Source organism: Bidens hawaiensis, unplaced genomic scaffold (assembly GCF_021521415.1).
Source record: "Bidens hawaiensis isolate Kalapana, Puna unplaced genomic scaffold, B.hawaiensis_p1.1 tig00003510_1, whole genome shotgun sequence".
In the NCBI taxonomy this organism is placed as follows: domain Eukaryota; kingdom Viridiplantae; phylum Streptophyta; class Magnoliopsida; order Asterales; family Asteraceae; genus Bidens; species Bidens hawaiensis.
The window spans coordinates 1,295,307-1,322,715 of NW_027491198.1; the positions used below are offsets into that span (position 1 = coordinate 1,295,307).

General features: G+C 35.8%; 3 protein-coding genes across 4 annotated transcripts; 1 reads left to right on the top strand and 2 right to left on the bottom strand.

Moving 5' to 3' along the window:
- The first annotated feature begins 502 nt into the window (after positions 1-502).
- LOC143623658 (SNARE-interacting protein KEULE-like) lies at positions 503-5,600 on the top strand. 2 transcript variants are annotated; one of them, XM_077094510.1, is made up of 21 exons: positions 503-758; positions 857-915; positions 1,035-1,116; positions 1,233-1,311; positions 1,416-1,466; positions 1,561-1,657; positions 1,744-1,776; positions 1,875-2,000; positions 2,073-2,261; positions 2,328-2,411; positions 2,850-2,945; positions 3,025-3,101; positions 3,174-3,270; positions 3,350-3,475; positions 3,978-4,073; positions 4,147-4,239; positions 4,337-4,411; positions 4,477-4,670; positions 4,763-4,853; positions 5,184-5,273; positions 5,355-5,600. In XM_077094510.1, the coding sequence occupies exons 1-21, from the start codon at positions 692-694 to the stop codon at positions 5,439-5,441; spliced, it is 1,989 nt and encodes a 662-aa protein (XP_076950625.1). In that variant the 5' UTR covers positions 503-691; the 3' UTR covers positions 5,442-5,600. The 2 variants fall into 2 exon arrangements, with proteins under 2 accessions (XP_076950625.1, XP_076950624.1); XM_077094509.1 differs by having other exon boundaries at positions 3,025-3,270.
- A 45-nt stretch (positions 5,601-5,645) lies between these two features.
- Positions 5,646-12,500, bottom strand: LOC143623688 (deoxyribodipyrimidine photo-lyase-like). Its single transcript, XM_077094532.1, has 9 exons — positions 12,038-12,500; positions 7,533-7,873; positions 6,915-7,155; positions 6,670-6,827; positions 6,565-6,601; positions 6,410-6,468; positions 6,189-6,270; positions 6,031-6,102; positions 5,646-5,937 (listed from the first exon to the last, which is right to left on the bottom strand). The coding sequence occupies exons 1-9, from the start codon at positions 12,347-12,349 to the stop codon at positions 5,746-5,748; spliced, it is 1,494 nt and encodes a 497-aa protein (XP_076950647.1). The 5' UTR covers positions 12,350-12,500; the 3' UTR covers positions 5,646-5,745.
- Positions 12,501-13,586: 1,086 nt separating this feature from the next.
- On the bottom strand, positions 13,587-17,710 carry LOC143623659 (deoxyribodipyrimidine photo-lyase-like). The gene is made up of 9 exons (XM_077094511.1): positions 17,315-17,710; positions 15,981-16,321; positions 15,680-15,908; positions 15,424-15,581; positions 15,318-15,354; positions 15,124-15,182; positions 14,238-14,319; positions 14,024-14,095; positions 13,587-13,927 (listed from the first exon to the last, which is right to left on the bottom strand). The coding sequence occupies exons 1-9, from the start codon at positions 17,633-17,635 to the stop codon at positions 13,775-13,777; spliced, it is 1,452 nt and encodes a 483-aa protein (XP_076950626.1). The 5' UTR covers positions 17,636-17,710; the 3' UTR covers positions 13,587-13,774.
- Positions 17,711-27,409: the final 9,699 nt, after the last annotated feature.

The window sequence follows — 27,409 nt, forward strand, 5'->3', positions numbered from 1 at the left end:
TATATAACAAAATCATACTCATATTAAAGATAAAAAACGCTTGTTATTATGATGAATTTTATTTTTTAAAAAAATATTACATGAAAAAAGTTATAGACGTTTAAAAATGATGAGAGAATTAGCATGTGGAGAGAGAAAATGCGTATTATTACTTTTATACCATTTTTCCTTTGATCCATACTTGACGCATGTCAATTAATTATTATGGTTCCTCACACTTCTCATTTTTGTTTGCCTTTGTATAATAACTCAAACCTACTAAGGCAATATGATTTTCTTATTCAATTCACTTGTTAAGCTTGCAGGTTGGTTTGTGTATTTGAATTTTAATCTTGTAATGTGACTGGTTTAGTTTCATGTCCGGTTTTCATAAAAACATTAATTAAACACCTATTTTAAATTTGTTTCTTACAAACTTACATAATAAAAAAATTAGATTAGAAGATTAAGTTTCATAAATTCTTTTTAAAAATAATTTATTATTAATTTTTGTAGAAAAAAAGGAAAAGCATAATATTCCAATAAACACGTTTGTAACAAACTAACCAACCCACCTATGACCGTTATTCAAATCGGAGTATAATTACAAAATTCTGATACGATTCCGGTTACCCGCCGGTCACACGTACATTTCCACCCCTTCAATTCAATCATCTGTTTGATTCGATCTGTTGAATAAAACAAATCCATTATGTCGATTTCGGGTTACGATTCACCCTTTCAAGGAGAGAAAAAATTCAAACAAATCGGTCATGATCGTGAGTTTTTATCATGTCTTTTGTTGCATGCGTATATATATTATTATAGCTTAATTGCGGTTTTATATTTAATCATTATTTATTCCTACATTGTGTAGGATTATTGCATGAAATGATCAGATCAGCTAAAAGACCAGACTCAAGATCAAACTGGAAGGTATATATTTATATCACAACTTTTAGTTATAGTAATCAGCTAGTATTGTTAATTCTCATTGAACCAGTTGTTGGATTATTTTTCTTGTTTGTTTGTGTTTGACACGCGGTTTTTTTAAGGTACTTATAATGGACAAAGTTACGGTTAGAGTCATGTCACACTCATGCAAGATGGCCGAATTAACAGAAGAAGGCATTTCATGTAAGATACACCTTTTCTTATATATGTATACAATGTACAAATGCAAGATTTTGCTGTCACAATTCAAAATTTTCGACTAAATGATATTGTCGCATTTATGTTTATATTTCCTGAAGTGGTGGAAGACATAAACAAGCGAAGACAGCCACTGCCCAATTTGGATGCAGTTTACTACATCCAGCCAACACAAGAGAAGTAATTAATATTATTATGATTATTATGTTAATTGGTAACTTAATATCAACAATTGATATTCAATTATATTTAGTTCTCTTTTTCATTCTTTTGTTCAAATGCAGCATTGCCAAGCTGTTAGCTGACATGGCTGGAAACTCGCCTCTATATCGAGAGTATGTTAAAGAGAAATATATGTATATATTTTTCAAATACATTAATTAAATTATTTTAGGGTGGTTAATTACTACTACTTCTTTCTGCTTTCAGTGCCTACATCTTTTTCAGTTCATCTGTTCCAAAAGAATTGGTTGCTGAAATAAAAAAAGAGCCATCAATAAAACCGCGCTTGCGTGCAATGAAAGAAGTTAAAATCTAAAAATCATGTTTTTTATTTGTATAATAATAATGAATAAATATGTCACCATATTAACTTTTTAAGGTAATTTACAGATGAACTTAGAATACTTTGCCATTGACAGCCAGGTATGTTATCTTGATTATGTAAACTGGTTTCATTCTTCAATAAACTTACTTTTAATTAATTAAAATTAGGTTTGACTAGTCAAAGTTATTCAATACAGTGTTTTATAACTGATCATGGGAAAGCATTGGTAGAACTTTATGGGGACGAAGAAGTTAGCCGGAATGGAGATGAATATTTGACTGCAATGGCCAATCGTATTGCAACCGTTTTTGCTTCAATGTTGGTATGTAAATTGTAACCTGTTTATTCACTATGTTTTTATTAAATTTGTATCTTATAAACTTTTATTCTCAAGGAATTCCCATTTGTACGTTACCGTGCTGCCAAATCACTCGATCCCACCACAATGACAACACTTTGCGATTTAGTCCCCACAAAGCTTGCAGCTGCGGTTTGGAATTGCCTTATGAAATATAAAACTGTCGCCAATTTCCCTCAAGTTGAAACATGTGATTTGCTCATCTTGGATAGATCAATAGACCAGGTTAGTTTTATATTTTTATTTCTTAGGTTTTTCATTGTTAATTTGTCGTCTAATTTTCCTTTTTAGGTTGCACCTATTATTCATGAATGGACATATGACGCCATGTGCCATGATTTACTAGAAATGGATGGGAATAAATATTCTCATGAGGTTAGTCTACACTTGTCCATAAGAACTAGAGGTGGCAATATGGATGGGTCGGGTAACAGTGTTCGGGTTAAAATGTCACTTTTTGAAGGCGTTAATCTTGATGTTTCACATGTTAAACGTGTCAAAATTTGAGATAAGGTTAAAAGCTTGTTAAGAAATTGAGTTTGAATGTTTATATATCAAGCTTATTGGTTTGGTTGTTTATGGTTTAATTAGTTATTTTTTTTTAACAAATAGTTGATGAATTGAGTAGGAATATTGAGTATGAATTAAAAATACAGTTTGACCGACTTTTAACCTTTAGGATTTGTTTAAGCTTAAAACTAACCTGAATTGGCTTATTCATAAGCAATGGGTTGAAATTGCCACCTCTAACAAAAATGTTGACTAAGTTTGACCTTCTTTTGCTACTATATGTCAAGTAATTATACTGGTTAGGTTCCGAGCAAATCAGGTGGTTTTGAAACGAAAGAGGTCCTTCTTGAGGAACATGACTCCGTATGGTTAGAGCTCCGCCATGCACACATAGCAGATGTATGTCTAGTCAGCATCATACTCCAATTTCTTTTTAAAAAATGACTTGGTTTTTTAATTGTTGATCGTCGCTTGTCAGGCTAGTGAACGGTTGCATGACAAAATGACAAACTTTGTGTCAAAAAACAAAGCTGCACAGATGCATCAAGGTTCAAGGTCAGTTTACATATCCCTATATTTTAATATTTGTGCGTATGTAAACGTTTATAAACCAATATGTGTATGTAGAGATGGCGGTCAGATAACTACTCGTGAAATGCAAAAGATGGTTCAAGCATTGCCACAATATAATGAACAAATGGATAGATTATCCCTCCATGTTGGTGTAAGTCTTCAAATAATGTCATATTACTTTAACAATGCCATTCTTTATAATAAAGAAATATTTGGTTTGATTGAAATAGATTGCTGGGAAGATAAATAATATTATTCGGGAGATGGGACTTAGAGATTTAGGGCAACTAGAGCAAGACCTTGTGTTTGGAGATGCAGGAACCAGGGAAGTTGTTAACTTCCTCAGAGAAAATACGGTGAGAAAATGCTATGAATGGGTGTGTCTGGTAGTAGGTTTGTTCGTTTAACTTTAGCTGAACTAATGATCGGGCATGCAAAATTAAGTGAATGGGATTTTCTTGTCCATGTTATTTTGTGAAGAATAAGAATATGTTCATGTTCGTTTATATGCGTTCGTTAACAGTATAAATGATCAGTTCATGCACATAAGCGAACTAACATAACATAGATGAATGAACGAGCTAAAACTAGTTAAAAATACACTGGACTTAAAAAGTTATTAAAACTAGACTAAGGTGTAGCGGGCCAAAAAATTTAAATGAATATTTACGAACGTAGCCGAACGGACTTAAACAAACGTAAACTAAAGAACATAAACGAATTTAAATGAATGAACAAGACAAGTGTTCATGCTTGTTCGTTTATTAAATGAACGGACATAAACGACCAATGTCAATGTGTGGATTTTTGTCTTTATGACTCCATGTTCTTACTTATTAGCGTTGCATATTCATGCAGGATGTAACAGATGAATCCAAGGTGAGATTATTAATGATTTATGCAGCAACTCATCCTGAGAAATTTGAGAGTGATGAGCTTACAAGGTTATTGGAGGTAACAAATTTCTTCATTATTAATATTATATATTATAATCTGTAGATTAATTGACGTTTATTTGGCTTCTCAGTTTGCAAACATATCTCCGGATGACATGAATGCTGTTTACAATATGAGATATCTTGAAGCAGCACCAGAAAGTATGAAAAGCTTTAATAACAAGGTATATTTTATATGTATATATATCAGGTTGTAAAATAACTAAGGTCAAATTAATTTTATGACATGTTGACTTTTGTTTTTGAACATGAATTCAAAAGAAGCATGGTATAAGAAAAGATCGTCCCGGTGACGAAAATTCTTGGCAGTTAACGCGCTTTTATCCCATGATTGAGGTACATTGTGAACACATATTACACAAAAAATAATCAAAAAACTTATTAAATAAATGATATTTCAGGAACTGATTGAAAAACTTAGCAGAAATGAACTACCGGTGAATGAATACCCGTGTATGAATGACCCGAGTCCAACTTTTCACGGTGCTTCACATTATGTGTCAGCACGCGTTCTTGATACTCCTTCGGCTCACTCAATGAGATCCAGGAGGTCATCGTGGGCCCGGCCTCGTTATTCTGATGATGGCTCTTCAAGGTATGCGTGACTTCGTGCGTCTGTGTTATTATTTAACTTTAGTTTTTTTATTGTTGTAAAAAGAGATGTGATGTTTTGATGTTTGTGTGCAGCGAATCAGTTCTTAGGCGGACGATTAGTGAGTATAGGAAGATGGGTAAACGTATTTTTGTTTTTATAGTTGGCGGGGCGACTAGATCAGAGGTAAAAATTGTTATCTGTTTTGTTGGAAACACACACACATATGCATATATACGTGGATCAAGATAATTTCAGAACTTCCAAATAGTTTTAAGAGAACTCTTAAAGATCAATCATTTTATTTATTTATTTGTTTGTTATAAGTAAATATTATATAAGGGTATTTTTGTCATTTATGATTACATATATGTAAATTGGTTATTACAGTAATTTGGTTATTACATGTGTAAACTCGTGATTACATATACGTATCCACAAAATTACATAAATTAAATGACAAAACTACCATCAAATAACATTAAATATATAATTATACATTTTGATTTCTTTCAGATGCGGGTTTGTCACAAGTTAACAACAAATTTGAGGAGGGAGATCATTCTAGGTTCATCTAGCCTTGATGATCCTGCCCAATTTGTTGAGGTAGTGCGTAGTTATTTATTTACTTATTTATTAGATTGAATCAAATAATATCCTAACTGATTTTTCTTTCCTTTGTTGCAGAAAGTGAAGGCACTGACTCCAACTGTGGACGAAAACGAGAACAATGAGAACGAAACTGAAGTTGCAGAAACCGAAGTCGCTGAATGATCTTGAAATATAGAGATTGATGCGTCTCAAAAGCTGTTTTTCCCAACACAGGTCTATAATTTATTTCTACTAATTAAGTTATAGATAGGTGATGTAACACTTGCATCAAAAACAATAAAACAATTTTGAAAAAGTTGTAATGTTTAAAGCAATAAAGATTATCTTTTTTTGGCATTACGATTATTATATTATAACAATACTAAATATTTAATGATAATAAACATAAAAACTATCCAATACTTAAACTGTATGTTACAGACTTACAGTTTCTTAGGTGTTAGATTGAATATCGAAACAATGTTGGTTACTTATGCAAGTTTTGTATATTAATACCCTGTTTGGTTTTACTATCAAGCAAGGTTTCGCCTTTTCGTTTCTTGATACCTCCCACTAACTTCTTCACATATGCAATATATCCATCAACATCGAACTTCCTCTTGCAGCCTGCATAATTCATGTATCGTATCTTCCCAAACACGGGCCTCTCTTTCCAACCCTACAAACAAAATGATATAAACCGATGAATTCTAGAAAAAAAATTGTATAAATATATAATTAAGCAGAAATATGTAAAATATACGATACAAACCTGATCATGTACACCACAAATTGACCACATACAACCAACATATCCATTTGGATCTCTCCCATCAATATGATACTGTGAACAAATGAAAGTCATTGACATAACAATCAAATTTCAGCAAAGATCAAGAAATAAGTTTGACTCGATGATAAATCAAGTACCTTGTCATTTAAATAGATGGCTATTTCGAGAGCTTCTTGTGGGCTACTCGTCCATTCGAGGATCTTTTTAGCCCAATACATTCTGTTATCATTTACAATTGTATATTAGTAAAAATCAACACAATCTCATCTTCATTTCTTGACCAGCACACACACACATATCATGTAAATAGTAAAGAATATTTTAAAAAGGCCATATATATTAAACGATTGCTACTTACCGCATAAACCCATGCATCTTTCCATGATGAACCATCTCTAGCTGAGAAGCATTCCAAAGCTGAAAATAAAAACAACAAACCATTCATAAGCACACAGTTTTGCTAACAAATATAAGGACTCGTCAAAGATTGATGAAGAAAAAGTAATGGTTTACAAGATCAGCAGTTTGTGCCTTCTCCAACTGCTCCTTTCTGCATAGCATGCATCATGTGTCAGTAACCAATCTTTTTTAACCCTAAAACCAAAGTAACACACTCACGTGTATAAATGTTCACGTTTATCTGAAGCGTGTGCCATGAGTGTCGAACGAGCCCAGTCCCATGCACCCTCCAACGAATCATAATTAGGCTGATAATAACAGAAATTATCAGATAGTTCTCTTCGCACAATCAGTTCTTCCAAAAATGTATCAACCGCCTTCATTTCACACACACACAAAGTTACAAAATAATGATATAATGTTAGAAACCATATCTAAACAACACTAGCAAAAAATACACATACTTGTGGATTAACTTTGTGTAGTTTACGCGCCTCTAGAGCACAATGTTGGGCAGAAATCTGCCCAAAATGCAGATATGGGGACAGCCCAGAAAGCCCATTGGCCTTCAATGGGTTATTCCGATCCGTAGAGTAGTTTTTTAATCTAGTAGTTAAAAACCCGTTCTTGTTTCCCATTAACGTTTCTCTTGCAGCAACTTCTCCCGGTTCACACCACCCGATCTCGGGAACTTCGGCTCCTTTCCTGCTCATATACAATGACTATTAGTTATTGTAAAAGACACTAGAATAATAATATCTGAATGTTGTAATTACAATGAAGAAGAACCCTCAATATAATAATGTAAGTAACTTGGAAAAGTTTCATAAATAGTGTTACCTATAATTTTAGCTGAAATGTATAATAATCAACTAATTATTAATCAACAAAAAGATTTAGTCCAAAGTCTAAGGCTTGTATTCATTATTTTTTGCCCCAAAAATTTCAAGGCCAAATGGTAAAACCGAAAAAAACGGAAACCAAACCGTTTTCAAAAACTAAAATTGCAGAATTTCCGGATTTTGGTTTAGTTTGAGCCCAAAACTGATCCAAACTGTCAGATTAAAATGCTGCCTTCGTACCTTGTTGCATTTTCAATAAGCGTCTCCCAGTCTATGTGCCTATTTGTGGCAACCCATTTCTTAATTGGAGGCTTTAATACTGGAAATTCGGTTAGATAATCAGGAAGCTCATTATTAATCTTTCGCCTGATAGTTCTAGCACCATATTCTAACTTATTTGATGCCACCCATACGGGTACTATATTGTGTGCATCAACTTCATGAATGGACACATAATCGGGCACCCGTTTAATAATTTCTTCTTTCCACTCACGAACTTGTCTCAGAGGCGAAAAATCTGTAACCAAAAGTGAAGCTCCATGTTCTTGAAGGAAATTAGGAATGGTATCAATGGCTTCTCCCTGTGTATCAAATTTTAAAAAGTTACATCTAATTGGGGATTTTTTTTAATTGTTCAACAATTAGTATCTGGCAGAAACAGAAAACTCATTAACAAAACCAGGGGTGCTAATTTCTGACACGACACCAACCTAACACGAAACTTGTGGGTTTGGATTTAGCATAACCATGTTTGGGTCTAACCCACAAACCCGTTTAGCTAAATGTGCCGTACTCTACCCACACCATTTGGTGTGGTGGCGAATGTGGTTTAATAACAAATTGGAGGTTGGGTGTTCAAGCCCCTTAAGGGGCACATGTGTCGTACTCTTGTCAACCCAACAGGTCCGCGGGTTGACCAGTTTAATCCATGTATTTTGTATTTTACTTTTAAATGTTTTTATGTGTTGGGCATTTTATTCCAAAATCTAAAACTTAACAAAAACTAGACGTGCACAAAAAAACCGGTTTCGGAACCTAACCGGTGGAACCGAACCGGAACCGGTTCCAGTTCCAACCCGGTTGGAACAATACCCGGTTTGGGTATTTTTGTACCCGAAAATCGTACCCGGTTCTCCTATTTGTATGTCAGTACCAGTTCCAACCCGTTTCCTACCCGGTTCTTAATTGGAACCGGTTTGGTTCGTACCCGGAATAACCGGTTCCGACGGGTTTTTTTGAAGGTTCAAACAAAAGTCAAACTAGCCGTTGGAACCGGTTCCAACGGTAATATAGCCGTTGGAACCGGTTTTTTTAGACACCAATTAGCCGTTGGAACCGGTTCCAACGGTAATATAGCCGTTGGAACCGGTTTTTGAGACAATAGATCCGTTGGAACCGGTTCCAACGGTAATATAGCCGTTGGAACCGGTTTTTGGGCCAAACCTATATATAACTTGTTTCCATTACTTGTTTCACCACCAAACTCAAAAACAAACTACAATACTACTCCTTTAGCAAACCCGTTCCTTTACCCGACCATCCAACTAAATATTATTATGGCACCCATCAAAAAAACTAACAACAAGGCTAAGAAGAGTGTTTTTGTTGCCCCCGTTCCTGTTACGGAGGACCCAAGGGTTGTTACGGTAGTCAACCATAACCGCAACCAAGACATATGGAAGAATTGGGATTTGATTGTGGATGACGAAGGTTATCAAAAGGCTCGTTGCAAACTATGTGGTTCAATATTAAAGCACGATTCCAACTCTACTTTGAGAAAGCACATCGAGAAGCCATATTGCAAGGCGTTGAAAGGGATTGGCGCGACCGATCAAATTGACTTGGGTAAAGATGGTACACTATTTCGTTACAACACGACTCAAGTTCAAGATAGAATGGCAAAGTTCGTTATTCAACGAGGTTTGCCGTTTAACCACTTTGATGACCCGGAGTTGACGTCGTTGATTCGCGAAACTCTACAACCGAGATACACACATGTAAGTCGTACTACCTTAAGACGTCATTGTATCAGGTTGTGGGAGTGTGCTAAAAAAGAGTTAATCGTGTCTTTTCATTCTTTAGAAGCCATGGTTAGTTTAACTACCGATGTTTGGTCGGCACCACACGGGTTGCCCGAATCATACATATGTGTCACCGCTCATTGGGTTGATCCGGTGACATGGCAATTGATGAAACGCACCATCGCTTTTGAAAACTTCCCGTTCCACATACCGCCGAAAAATTGTTTGAATTACTTGATGAAGTTATAACGACTTACAACTTGAGAAATAAAATATTTTCGATTTCGTTTGACAACGCTTCAAACAATACTAAGGCGGCTGAAAAATTTATCATTAAATATTCACCACCTTGTTTCGGGGATTTTTTTCATGTCCGATGTGTTGCACATATCATCAACTTGGTTGTTCAAATAGGTCTTGACAATGAACACATTTGTGATGATTTAAAATACTTTAGACTTATGTTACAAGATGTCTTCAAAAGTGGTAAAAGAAGACATCTTGAATATAAGAACTATTGCAAGTCGGTTGAAAGAAAGTATTTGGGGCCGAATTGGGACGTTCCAACCCGTTGGAACTCAACTTGTCATATGTTAAAGTGTGCTTTTGCCCAACGCCAAACTTTACAAGCTTTTCATAACAATCTTGTTGAAGAACGCGAGGCCGATATGTTTCCGGAAAGTGTTTGGGTCCAAGTCGGTTATTTGTTGGAGTATCTTGATGTGTTCAAAAAGTCAACAACAAAATTATCGGGAGTCTATTACCCTACTAGTTGTTGGGTTTTGCAAGAATTGTACTATATGTCTTGTGTTTTTAAAAGCTTTGCGGAGAAGAACAAACTCTTCGAAAATATTGTTGCGGTGATGAAAGAAAAGTTCATAAAATATTTTGAAATCATACCGCCGGTCTTTACTTGTGCCGCCGCATTAAACCCCTATTGGAATGTTAATGGGGTTGAAACAACGATTGAGGAAATATTCGACAACTTAGGTATGCACGAGATTGACCCGAAGTTGTCGACGGAAGCGAAGGACAAGTTCAACAAAAACCTTCAAGACCTTTATGACCATTATTTTCAAATGTATGGTCCAAGCACGAGATCGTCTTTTGTGAAAAAAACAACAACTGGTAGGCCGTGCCATGACCCACTTATAAACTTGATGAATGGGATTCGTGAATCGGCATCTAAGAGGCAAAGAGGAAACACACCAAGTAGCGAACTTGGTCGATATAGTGGAGCAAACTATGTTGAGGGCGCAACGGTCGACGAAATTCGCAATATTGATTTGTTGGCTTGGTGGAAAGGTAAACAAAACGAATTTCCCATTCTATCCGCCATGGCTCGTGATTTGCTTGCCGTACAAGCCTCAACGGTTGCTTCCGAATCGGTTTTTTCTCTTAGTGGGAGGGTGTTATCTATGCGAAGAACAAAACTAACTCCCGAGTCTCTAGAGGTTTGCATTTGCCTAAAGGACCATTTGGATGCGGTGGATCGTGTACAACACAAGGCGAACTTTGAAGACGAAATACCAATAGAGCGTCATATTCATGATGAGGAGGCGGAGGACGGGGTTTCTTCCGATAACGAAGACGAGGGTGAAGACGAGAATGAAGACGAAGAAGAGTTGTAATTATTTGTTTTGGTAAAATTATTTGTAACTTGTTCAACTAATATTTAGTTTTGATTTGTTTTATTATAATTACTTTTGTTACTCATGATTAATTGTTTGTTACTTTTTTAATAACGACGAACATTTTATTCATCTAAAAAATAACTATTACAAACATTATTAAAACATAAACGATACTAAACATAACAACTAAAACATAAAAAACAAAGTCCGTCGTTTTAATCCGGGAATACTTATTTTTGGGTTGTAGAGCCGGACGACTCTCCCACTTCCGTTTTTTAGCTTCCAATCTTCTTTTCTCTCGACAATACTTATTCGTATGTTTTCGTAATGTCGAGTTGGACGCTGCTTTAAGAAACTTCGAGCAATATTTGCAACGTGCCAACTCATGTGAGTCGGTCATGAGACACAAATCGTAATGAACCCAAACATCGGGGCATCTTGTTGTTTCGATCACCATAACAACGTCATCATTGGTTGCCATTTGTTGTCGGTTTAAGGTTAATTGTGGTTTGGAGTGTGTTTTATAGTTTTGGGAGTGGTTTAACAAGTACACAAACAAACCTTGCTATTTATAGAAAGAAGATAACCTATTTATAGTTAAAAAACCGGTTCCAACGGTCAAAAACGGCTATATAGCCGTTGGAACCGGTTCCTAACGGCTATAATGTTTAAATTTCAAAAAAAACCGGTGGAATCCGGTTCCACCCTACCCGGTTCCTAAAAGTTTGCATTTCTGGGCATCGGTTCGGGTCGGGAACCGAACCGGTTCCTGACTGGAACCAGTGTCATTTTGTACCCGGGGTGAAAAAAACCGGTTCCGAACCGGTTCGGGTTTTCAAGGTGAACCCGAATTGTGCACGTCTAACAAAAACTAACATACTATTTTTATAATAAAAAATGTAACTATTTTATATACATTTGAATAAATTATTAAATTGCCAAAAAAATAACTTTGAGTTAATCTTCAGGTTCCCGGTTAGACCTGCCAACCCGTAAACACAACCCATCTAACAATCCCTAAGCGATTAATTGTCTAATTGGGAATATTCTTTTAATAATAACCACAACAAAATAGGAAATTTTCACTTGCCTGAAACAAGAAGAAAGGTATTTGAAGTGTTTGTTCGATTTCGCCTTGAAATTGTCGCAGTCCCCTAAGCATAAACCCCAACTGACGAGCTTTTGCGCCTAAGAACTGATCGAACAAATTAAACGCAACCGCAACGGGGACGTTAAGTCTGTTGGCTTGATCAACGGCGTGGATCAACGCCCAGTTGTCTCTCAACCGTTGATCTCTGAACATCCAGTACAAAACTGGACCAGGTTTACTCGGTGAGGATGACCCGTGTTTTAGAACCCGGGTTCTGCCCAACTGGACGGCGGTGGATGATGAGGCGGCCATTGAAATGTTTGGATTTGGAAAGTGAGAGTGAAGATGGAAGTTGGTTAAAACATCAAATTGGAGGGAAAATGAGTTGGAAGTAGTGGTTTTGAAAGTGTACACGTCATCAGATATGGTTGGTCAGGATGTTGTACACGTTCTGGCAGTTATATTTAATGTCACACTCACACATTGATGCTTCGACATAAAGTTAATTGTTGTTCGATATGTGTCCCAAAATTCGGCTATGGTCAACTTGTTTTTGTTATAACCACCAACGTTTACAACTGGATTATTATCTGTAAATCTAGCAGCTTGTTAGACACGTTTAAAACAAATGTGCTACATTTGGATTATATTATTTTAAGTGTGTTTGGGTTAATGTTGATGTTTTTGACACAAATAAATATATGTCATGTCTGAGTTGAACAAGTAAACTTGATCTCGGGAATTGTTATGGTCGGCAATGGGATCTATGTGAAAAGTAGGATTGACTTGGTTGACCTATATAATTAAATATGTTGACATATATAATTAAATATGTTGACATGTTGAAATGTCTATTTAAATTTAAACGAGTCGTCATGACTGCTTGTTTACGACTCGTTTAACCCATTTATTGCAACCCACCAAACCATCAATTTGCATCAAGACGTTACCAACTTGGACACTCCCGTTTGACACGCTGAGATAAACTGTTTAACGGGGTGTGTCCGGGCTACATGATTTTAAGTGTGTTTAGATTAACATTAAACTTTTGACGCAAATAATATATAGGTAATGCCTGAGATAAAGAATTCAATCCACCAATCTAAAACTTGTTCCATCAACCCAACACAATTAAAAATGTTACTAATATTAATAAATAAATTGTATGAACAAATACAATGTGTATGTTTTAAAAATATATGGCCTTAGAGCATTTCATCATATCCTCTAATATTATGTGAGGGGAGTTTGCAAATTATAGGGTGAGGTTGTAAGTGTAAATTATAGCGTGGAGAAAATGTAATTATTTAGTGTAATTTGAGGAAACATTGTTTGTTATTATTTATTTTTGGTTTCAAGTTTTTTAACTTTTTATGTCCTGAGAAGTTGGTTAAGTTATAGTCGTTAAGGTGTATACAGGTCATTAAATACTTAACAAAGACTTATAAATCATCATGAAGGTAAAAAGATTATCAATGTCAATAACAAGTAAACTTTCATTCAATGTGTATTGATACAATCAAAGATTTAGAAACATATAATAAATAAAAACAATCTGAAACTGATAGTTCTTGAGGTATACATAGATCAATACATTTATTAATGCCAATGACACAAATTACCCATCGTGTGAAATACTATTTTACCTTTTTCAGTTTAAATTAGTAAAAGAATATTTAGTAAGAAATTCGCAAATCACAGTAACTCAGATCTAGCGTGTTATTAATTAAGTCGCGCTTAACTATTAACCAAGATTTCCCCTTTTTGTTTCTTGACAGCTCTTACTATCTTCTTAACACTGCGCATGTATGCATCAACGTCAAATTTCCTTGCGCAACCTGCATACGTCATGCTTCTTATTTTCCCATAAACCGGTCTCTCTTGAAAACCCTGAAAAAAAAATAAAACAAAGAAAAATGACATAAAATTAATAGATTCTAGATTATATTACAATATTTATGTATAAACATGTAACAGAATACGTACATTGTCGTGTACACCACAAATGGACCACATTATTCCAGCATATCCGTTCGGATCTCTCCCATCAATACTATACTGTAAATAAATATCAAAACTTAGCAGTGGTAGTAAAATGAGCGGGTTAACCGTGATAAGAAAACAAGTCGAAATTGTGGCATCAAGATTTATGCAAAGACCCTTCTAACAGATACAAAATTGATGATTAATTGTCAAGTACCTTGTCGTTTAAATAGACTGCGATTTCAACAGCCTCTTGCGGGCTACTCGTCCATTCAAGGATCTTTTTAGCCCAATACATTCTGTTATCATGTTATATTAATTAGTTACCAACAATAACTTTAAATTTATAAATCCCTAAACAAGAAAATTCCTCCTTGATATTCTTTACTTCCCTAGTAGGAGCGTAAACAACCCAAGCCGCTCGTGAGCTACTCAATATCAGCTCGCTAAAACGAGGCAGGCTTAAACGAGCTGGAGCCTAAATATAAGCTCGTTTAATAAACAAGCCCGAGCTTCATTACTGAGAACAAGTTGGCTCACAAGCCTAGACAAACATATCATTTCATCATCATCATCATCATCATCGTACTCAGTATATCCCACCAATAGCAAACCTATGGTAGGGTCTGAGGAGGGTAAGATGTAGGCAGCCTTACCTCTACCCCATAGGGATAGAGAGGCTGCTTCCGGTGAGACCCCCGGCTCGATAGTAGTTTTGCATCAAGCCTTGGACATAAGGCACATAGCACTCAATCATCGGGACACCAGCTGATCGGTGCATGTACCCTTATCTTCAGCTATCAATGCCACTACATGATGCCTGATATATTTTTGTATAGTTTTATTTAGCATAACATGTATATATTTTTGTGATAATTATTGTCAAATATTATATAATAAGAAATAAACATTATGTTATATGCAAAAATTATAATTAGAAAATATATATAAAATAATTATCAAGTATAGGAGATTGAAAAACTACTCATGAGCCGAGCTCGTGCTTTTGCAACAAAGTTCCAAATGAGCCGAGCTCGGGCTCAGTTATGCTCAATTACACCCCTAGGAAATAATAAAGAATCTGTAAGAAGATTGGTAAGTACCTCATATAACCATGCATCTTCCCATGATGAACTATCTCTAACTGAGAAGCATTCCATAGCTGAAAATAATAACAAAAATCCATTCATAAGCACATAAACTAGCTATAAAACATAAAAAGTCAAAATTAGTCAAACATAACAGTTTAATTAATTAACAAATAACAATGCTTCCAAGATAGAGCAAAGAAGTTTACAGGATCTGTTGTTTGTGCATTCTCCAACTGCTCCAGCCTGCATACACCATGTGTAAGAAAGTAATCAACCAAAGTCTAAAACAACAACAAATACTAATGCACTCACGTGTATATGCGTTCGCGTTTGTCAAACGCATGGTCCAACAACGTTGCACGACCCCAGTCAGACGCACCCAGAAACGAGTCATAATGAGGTTCGTAATAGCAGAAGTTATCAGCTAACTCCCGCCACACAACCAGTTCATCTAGAAACTTATCAACTCCCTTCATTTTATAAATAAATCATAAAATATCATTAGAAAATATTCCAAATAAGGTTTCTGTTTCTTATGATCTTAAACTATAAAGTTCAAAGTTCAAACCTGTTGGTAAACTTTGTGATATTTACGGGCCTCCAGAGCACAGCGTTGGGCCGAAATCTGCCCAAAATGCAAATATGGAGAAAGCCCAGAAACCGCAGTGGGCTTTGTTGGGTTATTCCGATCTGCAGAGTAGTTCATCACTCGGTTTTTTGAGAAATCCTTTAATATTTCTAACACAACGGTTTCTCCCGGTTTACACCACTCAACTTCAGGAACATCATCTCCTTCACTGCTCATATCAGCCTAAATAAGTTTCAACAAAGTCAACCAATGTCAACAAAAGTCAAACAAAAAATCTTACCTTGTGACATGTTCAATAAGTTTCTCCCAATCAATAGATCTGTTACTGGTATCCCACTTCTTAACTTGAGGCTTTAATGTTGGAAATTCGATCATGTATTCAGGAAGCCGGTTGTTGATCTTGGGTCGAATGGTTCTAGCATAATCTTCTAACTTATCTGATGTCACCCACACGGGTACAATATTATGTGCATCAACTTCATGAATTGATACTGAATCAGAACCTTTCTTGCTTATTTCTTCTTTCCACCCGCGAACTTGCCTCAGAGGCGAAAAATCAGTTACCAAAAGTGAAGCTCCACATTCTTTAACAAAATTTGGAATGGTATCAACAGCTTCACCCTAAATCAAACATATATGTTCTTCATTTGAATCAGATTCTAAAACACAACATACATTAATAGATCAATACAAATATGGGTGTAGACGAGACTTGAGATCGCCTCACTAGAAGCTCGGATCTGGTCGAGCTCGAACCTAAATATAAGTTTTTCTAATAAACGAGCATGAGCTTCACTTATCGAGCTCCAGATAACTCGTGCGCCTAAACGAGCCTATTACTTATATAATTATAATATTAATATTGGTTACTCGATTTTTGTGCAATAAACGGTAACTGATTTTTTAAAGTTTCAATTTCCCTCCTTATACTTTAAATAATATATGTTTTTAACCCATTTAATTTTTCTTTGATGACTTACGTCCATTAACTTAAAAAATAACTACCACATAGTTGTGTCAGTTCTATTTTCTCAACATTTCAGCATAAATTTTGTTGAAAACAAAGTTAAGTATAAAATTCTGTACCCTAATACGAGTGCCAATATCCTTTTGGACATAGCACGACTTTATTTTCTGGGTTTTCTCTTTCATTTGCTATAGCGAGTGTCGGACGCTGCCCGAATTCCAGCTGCATCACCGAGGAATCCAACTAGTTTTTATTTGAATATTAAATATATATTTACATACCAATTATTATTCATATAAAAATCATAATTATAAACCAAAACGATATATATTATGTTATACATATTCATTATAATTATAATTTATTTAAAAATGACTATTATTGTAAACAAATTAACTAATCTATTCCTATTCCTGATAAATAAGTAACTACCCATTGCTACATTTCACAGTTTTGTAAGCCCGACCTCTTTTTCCCGTTTCTCTTATTACGCCTTTCATTCCTTCCTTCGTAATATATAAATTTACAACTTGCAAAACTAAAGAAAATTCATTTCAACATGAATAACTACTTTCGAGCTCGGGCTCTACACCACTAGATCAATATCATTAATCACACTACCAAAAATGGAAGAAATAAATCAAAACCTGAAACAAGAAGAAGGGAATGTGGAGAGTTTGTTCGAGTTCGCGATGAAGTTGTTGTAACCCTCTGAGCATAAACCCCAACTGACGAGCTTTGGCACCTAAGAAGTGATCAAACAAATTAAACACAACCGCAACGGGTACATCGAGCTTATTCGCTTGATCAACTGCATGAATCAGCGCCCAGTTGTCTCTTATCCGTTGATCTCTGAACATCCAGTAGACAACAGGGCCTAGTTTAGTCGACGGTTGATTTGTTAATCCCTGCTTTAAAACCCTCATTCTGCCTAACTGAACGGCGGTTGAAGATGAAGCAGAGGCCATTGATGAGCATGCAATGCAGGCGCCGGAGAGTGAGGCTGTTAATGTTATATGAAGAATTTGGAGGGAAAATTGTGGTTTGAAAGTGTACACGTCATCAAATATGGTTGGTACACACGTCATATCTTAATGTATTGAATTGAATTTGATGTTATGGTTTCCACCGTCGTAGAGTCTCCACGTCGCCGTATCCACCGTCGTCTTCAACCATTAATTAATTAATTACAGAGCAATAAAGAAGAAACATTGAAAGGATTTTGAACACGAACTGAAACCATTACAAGATATTTGAGACTTGTTTCACATATGGGTTTATAACTCAAATGTATTCTCATATTAGACTTTTTGGTTTGTATTATTCTATTTGGCTTGTAAAATCCGTTAAACTTTTACGATTATGATTTATGATATGATCACTACGACCATAAGGCGTTGCAGTATGGTTCATCATGATTATTCTTCATTATTTACCACGTTAGCGCTACATCAGTTTTTATTCATTATTTAACTCTGTCTCAGTTTTTTATTTATTACTTAACTCTGTCATTCAACTCAACCTTTTATTGGATGTGGATCATTCTTCATCGTTTTCCATTTTCTCTTTTTGTTTTTCTAATTCGATTTATATTTAATTTGTAATAATAAAAACAATATCTAAAACTTAAAATAAAAATACATTAAAACTTAAAAATTCAACCTAAATTATTAAAATTTTTAATCAATGTCGAACGGAAGCGGTAGACTCCATATATGTTCGATCAAATCCGAAAGTAATGCGTCGTGCGTATCTTTGTTCTCCAAAGCCAACCTATTATAATCTCTTTGTGTTTCGTCGTCCGTTCGTGCTCGATGTTTATGTCATCCTCGTTATACTCACAAATTGCATTTCCCTCATCTTCAATAATCATGTTATGCATTATTACTATTGCATACATCATCCGTCTAGTTCACTACGTGGCACTTTGACTTTAGGACACCAAACGTGTGTTAAATGGCCTTTCTTGTCGCCTCTTGAGCCCCCTTAAATTTCTTTCATTTATCATCTTGTGGACATGTGAATGATTTCACAAACATGGACCACTAGGGATATACAAAGTCACCAAGACAATAATCGGGCTTTGTATACTACTCCTGAAACTAGAAAAGTAGACTCTTGAGTCGTACCATCTAGAACGTCATTTACCTCATCTTAAATTATTTTTGTTTTTAAAAAAACTAGCCGTTGCATAACAATAAAAATGAAGCGAAAAACTTGTGTGATGTGTGTCATGGTGGTCATGCCCATCACGTCACGTGCGAGATGGGGACTTGGGAGGGGGGGGGGTGTTCAATGATACATTCTCTATTAGTTTGTCCATGTATGACATAATTCTCCTCCTCTTTACCACACCGCACAGTCTAACGTTTGGAAGTCATTATGCTTTCCCACGCTAAAATGTCATGTCAACGTCACAATACACCCTACTCAATATTAAACTTTGAAGGTTAAATTGTAAAATAGTACTATATTGGTTGTCCATATCTTCACCACTTTGTATCATTCTAGAATCTAACAAACAAAAAAGTGAAGATAAAAAACAATCAATTCTTAGTTCTTCTCTTCTGATCTTCTTGTTTTCTTATTTAACTAATTTAGCATAAAAACTTATAACCCTTTTGGATAATTTACATCCGCATTTTGTTTACTTGAAACCCTAAATAATATAGTTATTCTCTCTCCACGATTGTTTCTAGATATTGTTTTTGACTCTGACTTGAACCATCTCCGGTAGTGTCTACATCTAATTCGGCAGCTTCTACACCTTCTCTAACGACTCGTTTTGAAAAGCAAGCCAAGTTCAACGTTGTCCACACAAAGTTCAAAATCAAAACTCACCCACAATGCCGCTTAGGGGAGGGGGGACGTCCCCGACGTTTTGGGTCAAAACACGACCCTCACAAAGCCGACTACGAGCGATCTTATAAAAATGGTCCACACTTCACTAATTCACCACCACCTTTTTCTAAGTAAAATAATAATTTTATACTTTTATTATATTATATGAAACACATAACATAATATTACATTTAAAATATTAAATAAAAAAACAAAATATTTATTAATTTAAAAATATTTTACACTTAAATATTAAATAAAAAACTTATATAAAAGGTTAAATAATGTTTTAGCCCATGTTTTGACCCGAATTACCATTTTATTCCATATTCAATTGTATATATACAATCATTATTTTCAATTTTAATTGTATATATGCATCATTTATTTCCAATTTAAACTTGTTATTTTCCTCGACAAAATCAATCAATCAATCAATCATACCCAGTAAAGTCCCACCGACAGCAAAGCTATAAGTAGGGTCTGGGGAGGGTGGGATGTAGGCACACCGTACTTCTATCCAAAGGGATAAAGAGGTGGCTTCCAGAGAGACCCTCGGCTCTAAATAAATATGTATGAAGCAAAACAAAGAAAATCAAAGTTCAACAGTTAGATAAAAACTAAAATAATAATAATAATATATGTAAGGAAAATACCATTATGGTATGTGACCTAAATAAGTTAAGTATAAGCCCTAAGGTATTCATTTCTCCCTAAAAATCCATAACTTTAATTCTACTTCTCCAAGAATTCCTATCCTCAACCATGTCCTCGGAGAGGTTTAGGTCTATCAAATCATGCCTAATTCTCTCATTCCAAGTCAATTTAGGTCGTCCTCTACCCCTCCTCCCCTCTATAGTAATGTTTTCTACGGATCTAACAGGATTCATCGTCTGTCTTCTCTTCACATGTCTAAACCATCTCAATCTCCACTCTCTTATCTTGTCTGCTATGTTCGCTACCCCTAATCTCTCTCGAAACACAACGTTTCTTATTCGGTCTAGCCTTGTGTGCCCACACATCCAACGTAGCATTCTCATTTCTGCTACCTCCATCTTCCGCACTTGTGCCTTCTTGATGGCCCAACAATCTGTTTCATACAGCATTTCAGGTCTAACTGCAACCCTGTAAAATTTCCCCTTTATTTTCCTCGACAAAATTCTTTGAAAATTCCATTTTGACGAGCTTCAATCCCATAAAGTTTCCTAAGTGTTTTAAACAAATATATGATCCCACAAGCATGTGATTTTCTATTTAAACTTACAAACGAGGTGTCATCCATTCTTTCCATACGTTCCTTTAATTCTTGAATTCTTGATCGACAAACATCTTTTGAATGGCCGGATTATTTGCAATATTAACTTGTATGATTCTTAAAAGATTACCTTTTATGCTTCTTTTTACCAATCTTTCTCTTGAAATATTTCATTGGCCTTTATTTCTTTCTTTAAAAGTTTACTCAACAGCTGGAGGGCTTTCCAAACTGCATTAACCGAATAACTGATAACCTCTATACCTTGATCATCAAACAGATGTTGTACATGCGTAGGATGATGTGCGTGCGCGTGCGTCTTAAATATGATAGATTGGATATTTGCTTTTGCACAAGATTGTGTTTTAAATTTATAAAAGTGATTTCTACAAAGACTAAACACACACAAAATAGGCAAGTGTACCTACCGTATATGTAGAATAGTATTGGTAAGAACCAAGTATCGATCCGTGGACACAAATGTTTATAATAACAAATCGTTGTTTTACTTTAATCGGAGGTTTTAATCAGTTTTGGGGTCAATTTTTGAGCTTTTATAAAATATAAATACTTACATATAATATATAGGTGACCAAGACAAGAGATTCTAAACGAGTTATTCAATTATGCGAAGGTTACCATCTAAGGTCAAGAATTCACTCCATTTTAGCATTGATAATTAGTATGTAGACATGTGATAAACTTGCCGTAGCAATATTTAATAGATATCTCCTTAAACCTTAAGTGAGCATATTTGGCACTATGGAGATGATATGCGCATTTTAAAGTCCACCATTTTCTAATGTCATACCATCTCAATAATGTCAATTTAAGTTGGAAAGTAGTTTCGTAAAGTAGAAAAATTAGGATTGACTTCAATTTCTCGAATACCAATTCTAACAACGTCGGGTGATTGTAGTTCATCACACAACCTCCCCTTGGTTGATTTAAGTAGGTTATAATTACACATTCCGTTAACATATGGTTTCTTTAGCTAATTTGATATCCTAAGCAAAGCTATTTTCAGATTACCAAGGTTTAGAAAAATACACCATAACTTATATCTCATCATTTCTAAGTACAATTTAAGGATCCATGTTTCGATAATGTATCAAAGTATTTCTATCTCTCAAGAACATAAATCGATCATGAACGATTGCCAATGATATTGACAACCACCAACTTTGAATTAGTGATTTAAGATGGTGAAAAATTTCTCATCAAAAGATAATTGTAATATAACCATGTACTTTACTAGACTACATCACATGTCTTGATTAATTATCAAGTAAAACAAAGCTTCTTCATAGATTTTAGATGGTAAAAGGAGTTTATCTCATAATGAGCATGATGACAAACATTAAGATGATTGATAATAACAAATACATGATTAAACTTGGAACAATCTAACCAAATGTAGATGAATCTTTCTTCTTAATGATGGTGATGATGGTTGATGATGATGATCAGTGGCGATGACCTCCAAACCTTCAAACTCTTCACTAGATCTTCAAAGTGAGTGTTAGTGTGTGTTTTTATAAGTGAAAACCGTAGAGAATTATTTTCAAGGCACACTTGATGAATGCAACATGAGCCACTATTTATAGGCAATCTGGATGGTGAGGCACGGCCTCGTGCAAGATGAGCACGGCCCCGTGTATATTTATGACATGTGCAAGATTTGCTTTGTCTTTTGTGTGACGTAGCAACGGCCCCGTGGTTAGCAGGCACGGCTCCGTGCTTTTTAGTGACATGTGCTCAATTCTTCTTTGTCTTTTCTGTATTCCCGTCCACGGCCCCGTGCATGATGGGCACGGCCCCGTGCTTTTGACCTCAGATTTTGTCTTTTCTTGTTTCAGAAGCATGGGGGCGTGTTTCTTGAGACATGGGGGCGTGTTTCTTTGTTTTCTTGTGTTTTCTTCTGTTTTTCTTCGTCTTTTTGCTTATTTCTTCGTTTGGGGTTTGGTTTCACCTGAAATTATGTTTTTATTATGATAAGTAGTCTTTTATGCTATGTTATAAGATAGAAATTGCAGTTTTTAGAGATTATTTGATGCCAAAAAGATGTATATTTATATGTACATCAAACATCCCCACACTTGAACATTGCTTGTCCTCAAGCAATCTTCTTATAAATATCCTCTAAAAACAACTAGTTTAGATTATCGCTATTCCTTAAGTGAGCTCCAAGAAGATGAAACAAAATAACCAGTCTTTATGTTAGTGATAAATAAGAGAGAACTTTTGTTTTTATGAGTTCCCGTTTATGCAAAACATCACGTTCTCGCAATGTTCACTCACACTCGGTTTTATATCTGATTATACCTGTGATGTAGGTATGTGAACACTCTTAGCCAAAATGCAACCTGTGATAAATAAGCTTGTAACAAGTTCAAATCTTCACCTTTTGGAGGGTTGCATAGATCTGAAGGTAAAAATGGGTTTCGGTTTTTTGTGTGAGTGGGAATTGGTATTTTGTGGTGTTTCAAGGGTTAATGGTAAATACAACTTCAACTGATTTTTTCGGGAGTCTGAGATGTCTTCATTGGTTAGCTCCTTTCTTCTTCGTCTTCGTCTTTGTTTTCTTTTTTTTTTCTTTTTTTATACCTAATGACTCTTTTAAGGTCAGATCGTCAAGACCAGTTTTATCGAGGATGTGGATCAATTCTTCCTCAATCCTGTTCTGAATATAAATTCCAACTCTAATGGATCATTCGGCTTTGAGCCTAATAGCCCCCACCCTTATTAGTTCGGTATATTCATGCTGAGACTGAGTTTGACTTTTTCTACATCTTCCTTCATGGGACCAGTTTCTGCAACCTAAACATCGTTCATATCTTTTTGCTCTTCTCTTCATTGCGTTTTTGGAGATTCCACAGAATGGTGGCCTTTGTTCGTTTTGGCGCCACTTTTTCCTCACCTCATTGCTCAAGAGAAAGATTCTCTCCCTAAGTTCTGGAGGCAACCTAGGTTTTGTGAAGTGTATGCAGCAAAGGAAATTGAAATCGAAAGAATGCATTTCCAGTTCTTTAGGGTCTGCCGGTAAAAGACCAGTGTTGTATTTTACCGGTGAAAATGGATAAAGTGATTGGGTTTTTGGGTTCTGTAATGGGTTTGATGAATTGTGTAAATATTACCTTCTACCTTATACAACGCTTCATGCGGTCTTGAAATGAATAATTGCGACAAGTTCTAAATCACATGAAACATATGACACCCTCAAAGCTTCCGAAAAAAATATTTATATGGCATGAGGTTTATCTCATAGTAACGGAGGAATTGGGTATTAACGCCATATTTTGCATAAACTTATTCTCAATATTACAAAACTTCTTCTTACTTTTTCACTTTGTACTGATTGGTTATTTACAAAAAAATTTCTTGGTTTTCTCTTTAGGTTTTTAAGTAATCTTCGTTTGCTGCAAAAATATTTATTTTAGAGAATTTTTATAATTAGTTGGACAAACATTTGTTCAAGTAATTCCCCTCCCCACACTTGAATCTCACATTGTCCTCAATGTGACAAGATTCGTGAAAATATAAAGATTCTAATTGAGTATTATGGGTTAAAATAGAGAGTTACTTCCCTATGGGTCAACGAATTTTCGACAGAGCGTCCCCTGTTTTTCGTCTGTTTTCCTGTTTTTGTACCTGTATAATATAAAACTGCAAACAACCACAAACAACCAAGCATAAACTGCTGAAAATTGGGTATGAAATCATCCATCCCTTGCCCTTTCGGGCTAAATAAGTACCTAGCATAATGTCTTTGGCACCTACGGCCATAAAAATATCCAAACCAACATAATAACAATCAAACAAGTACGATGAAAAGTAAATTGTTTAAAACACACATCCTGAATCATCATATCTGACGGGTCTTCTGGGTCCCACACTTGGTTGTTCTTGTCACAAAATCTCCATACACCGGGGCTGATTTGCTGAACCATCTGCATGCTTTCACAGTAATCAAGGTTGAGAGCGATCGTGTCTGGGCTTGGAGTTCCTTCTGTGTCTGCACCATAGGTCCTGTTGAGGTTGTAGATCCAGGGAACACCGAAGATCGGGGAGTTCCTTTGGCAGTAGCATTTGACCTGAAAAGTTTGCAGAATAGCATCGTGATATTGCATGGTACTTTGTTTTTCATGCAGTATAATGCCCAAAGATCCTTTAGGTTAACAACCCCTTCGCTCTGACCTCGAGCTGTGATGGTATGACTCAGCAACCGGTGGATGTAGCTCATTAGCGGGTCACGAAGTGCTGTGCTTTTAGAAACGCTTGGCCTGTACGTTGTTGTTCCATAACTTAACTGTTCCCAAGCTTCTTCCCTTATGGTACCTGCTACGGCTTCATCATCGTCACCTTCGTCTTTAAACGTTGTTTTTGCTTCGAACCAGATGTCGGTGTCAGTTTCTTTGGCCGTGTAAATACCCAAATCGATTCCCAGTTGGGTGACAGAAGTTGTATGCCACACACCCCCACAACGAAACACAATTGCCTTGGTATCCCACATGTCAAACTTTTTCTTCTTAAAGTTGAACGAGGCTAGGAATTCTTTTGTGAGTTCTGTAACTGAATCCCCAGTCTGGTTAAAAACCCGTCCCCAAGGTCCCTCTACAATGTTTTGATAGCGGTCCCATTGGTTTACGTGTCTTAATGTGTTTTCACATGCACGAAAGTGGGCTTCTGGATATCTATTGTTGAGGTATGTTAGTCTTTCGTTTGCCATTTGGTCCTTTTTCTTGCGGTTTCCGAAGACTAAGAATGCATGAAAATCTTCCCCATACTCATCCATCTGCAATTTACACTTAAATTAGTCAAAACTCATGAAAATTTTAATTTTACTGAAACAGAAAGAAAAGCATGGCGGCGTGCTTTCAGAAGCACGGTACCATGCTGCTGCTTCTGGTTCAGTTTCTTTGATGTTTGACTTTTGGTTGACCACGGCTCGTGTTGTTTTGTGCACGGCTCGTGTTTTTAATACCGATTTCTAACTTACTCAGACTTGAACCTTCGTTCCTAACCGATTATATCAATTGGGTTTAATGGTGGGTCGGGTATTCATGCAAACACACAAAACCCGATTTGTTTCTTTTAATTAAACCCTAACCATCAATCATTCAACAATCTATTCATCATAATCAAGCATAATAACCCATACCCTCTTCGGTTTTTGACCCGATTTGGTCGATTTGAACAATTTTAGGGTTAATCTAAACCTAGAATGACGAATTTGGACAATACAATTGTTAAATTAACATACCTTAGGTTTAGAATCGAAGATTTGAGGAAGAAATTCGTAAAATGGTTGAGTGTTCGAAGTCACATCTTTGTGGTGGCCATCCACCACATGGAAGTTCTCAAACCTAAGAAGGTCGACTTTGTTAATCAACTCGACTACTCGAGCTTCGGTTTGCATGTTGCTCTCAACTTGATCTCTTACGATGCATTAGAGTCTCATGACTTGTTCGTCGAGGAAGGAAGATTCATGTTGTTTCCCCTTTTTCACTTGCTTCCATTCAACCCGTTTTCCTTCAATTTAGGTAGTATTTGTTTAGTATGAATGGAATAGTGAAATTATGCATGCATTTTATAGAGACTGGGAAGTTGAACACGGCACCATGTTCTTGGAAACACGGCCCCATGCTGCTAGAAGAATAAATGTTTCTGAGTCAGAGAATTGTACGGAGTCAGCGCGTATCATGCTGAAGATTCTAGGGTGACCACGGCGCCGTGTTTAGGAAAGCACAGCCCCGTGCTTTTTATCTCAGTGAATTTCATTTTAGTTTTCAACATGATTCATGATCCGGAATTTTTAGAATGACGTTTATTGTGATAATTTGGAAATTTGGCCATCTAAAAATTACTTTTCATTAAATAAAGATCCTAGAATAATTTCAGGATAAGCCCGGGTTTCCTAAGAAAAGAAATAATCGAGTTAAGCCCGAAGTCCTAACACATTGTGCTTAATGCACTTGTTTACACATAAAAGCATAAAATTAAGTTTCCTAGAGTTCCCCGAAAGTTTCTCCTCCTCCGAATGGTCCTGGTGGTGGAAAATAAGTGAAACCGAGAACTTGAAATTGGAGTTGCTCGTTGATGTCTCGGAGTTCCATTTTCAATTTTTCCACCGATTTGGTGAGTTGCACGAGACGCATTTCCGCAAGGAGATTCATTTCGGTGAGTTCTTTCACGAGTTCTTGAAGTTTCAAGAGAAGCTCGGTTTTGGAAACATGGCGGGCATCGTTTCTCGGGTGTTGGGAAACGAGGATTGCTTCATTCATCTCAGTTGGCATGCTGAATTATCAGAGGTTTTTGGTTTTAGTTTTGGTTTGTGCAATGAATGCAATGACACAAGGTGCCTTTTATAGCCAAACAGAAAACCGAGCACGGCACCGTGCTTTTGAAGCACGCCCCCGTGTTTTTATTCTGACAATTCAGTTACAAACCAGTCTGACTGAGATATTTGCAGCGTAGATGTCGGCCCGCATTTTTAGGCACGGGACCGTGCCTTTGAGAGCACGCCCCCGTGGTTTATATATATATATATATATATATATATATATATATATATATATATATATATATATATATATTTATCAAGTAAAACAATTAAATATTTACAAGGCCTAGTTTTGAGAAGGTGTTG

Coding starts and splice junctions, on each gene's coding strand:
- LOC143623658 (XM_077094509.1), top strand. CDS start 692: ATGTCGATTTCGGGTTACGATTCACCCTTTCAAGGAGAGAAAAAATTC. Junction 2,262..2,327: donor TGGATAGATCAATAGACCAG/GTTAGTTTTATA, acceptor TTTCCTTTTTAG/GTTGCACCTATTATTCATGA. Junction 4,671..4,762: donor TCTGATGATGGCTCTTCAAG/GTATGCGTGACT, acceptor GTTTGTGTGCAG/CGAATCAGTTCTTAGGCGGA.
- LOC143623688 (XM_077094532.1), bottom strand. CDS start 12,349: ATGGCCGCCTCATCATCCACCGCCGTCCAGTTGGGCAGAACCCGGGTT. Junction 7,156..7,532: donor CTTATTGAAAATGCAACAAG/GTACGAAGGCAG, acceptor GTATATGAGCAG/GAAAGGAGCCGAAGTTCCCG. Junction 6,602..6,669: donor AAACGTGAACATTTATACAC/GTGAGTGTGTTA, acceptor CATGCTATGCAG/AAAGGAGCAGTTGGAGAAGG.
- LOC143623659 (XM_077094511.1), bottom strand. CDS start 17,635: ATGGCCTCTGCTTCATCTTCAACCGCCGTTCAGTTAGGCAGAATGAGG. Junction 15,355..15,423: donor AAACGCGAACGCATATACAC/GTGAGTGCATTA, acceptor TGGTGTATGCAG/GCTGGAGCAGTTGGAGAATG. Junction 14,320..15,123: donor AAGATGCATGGTTATATGAG/GTACTTACCAAT, acceptor ACATGATAACAG/AATGTATTGGGCTAAAAAGA.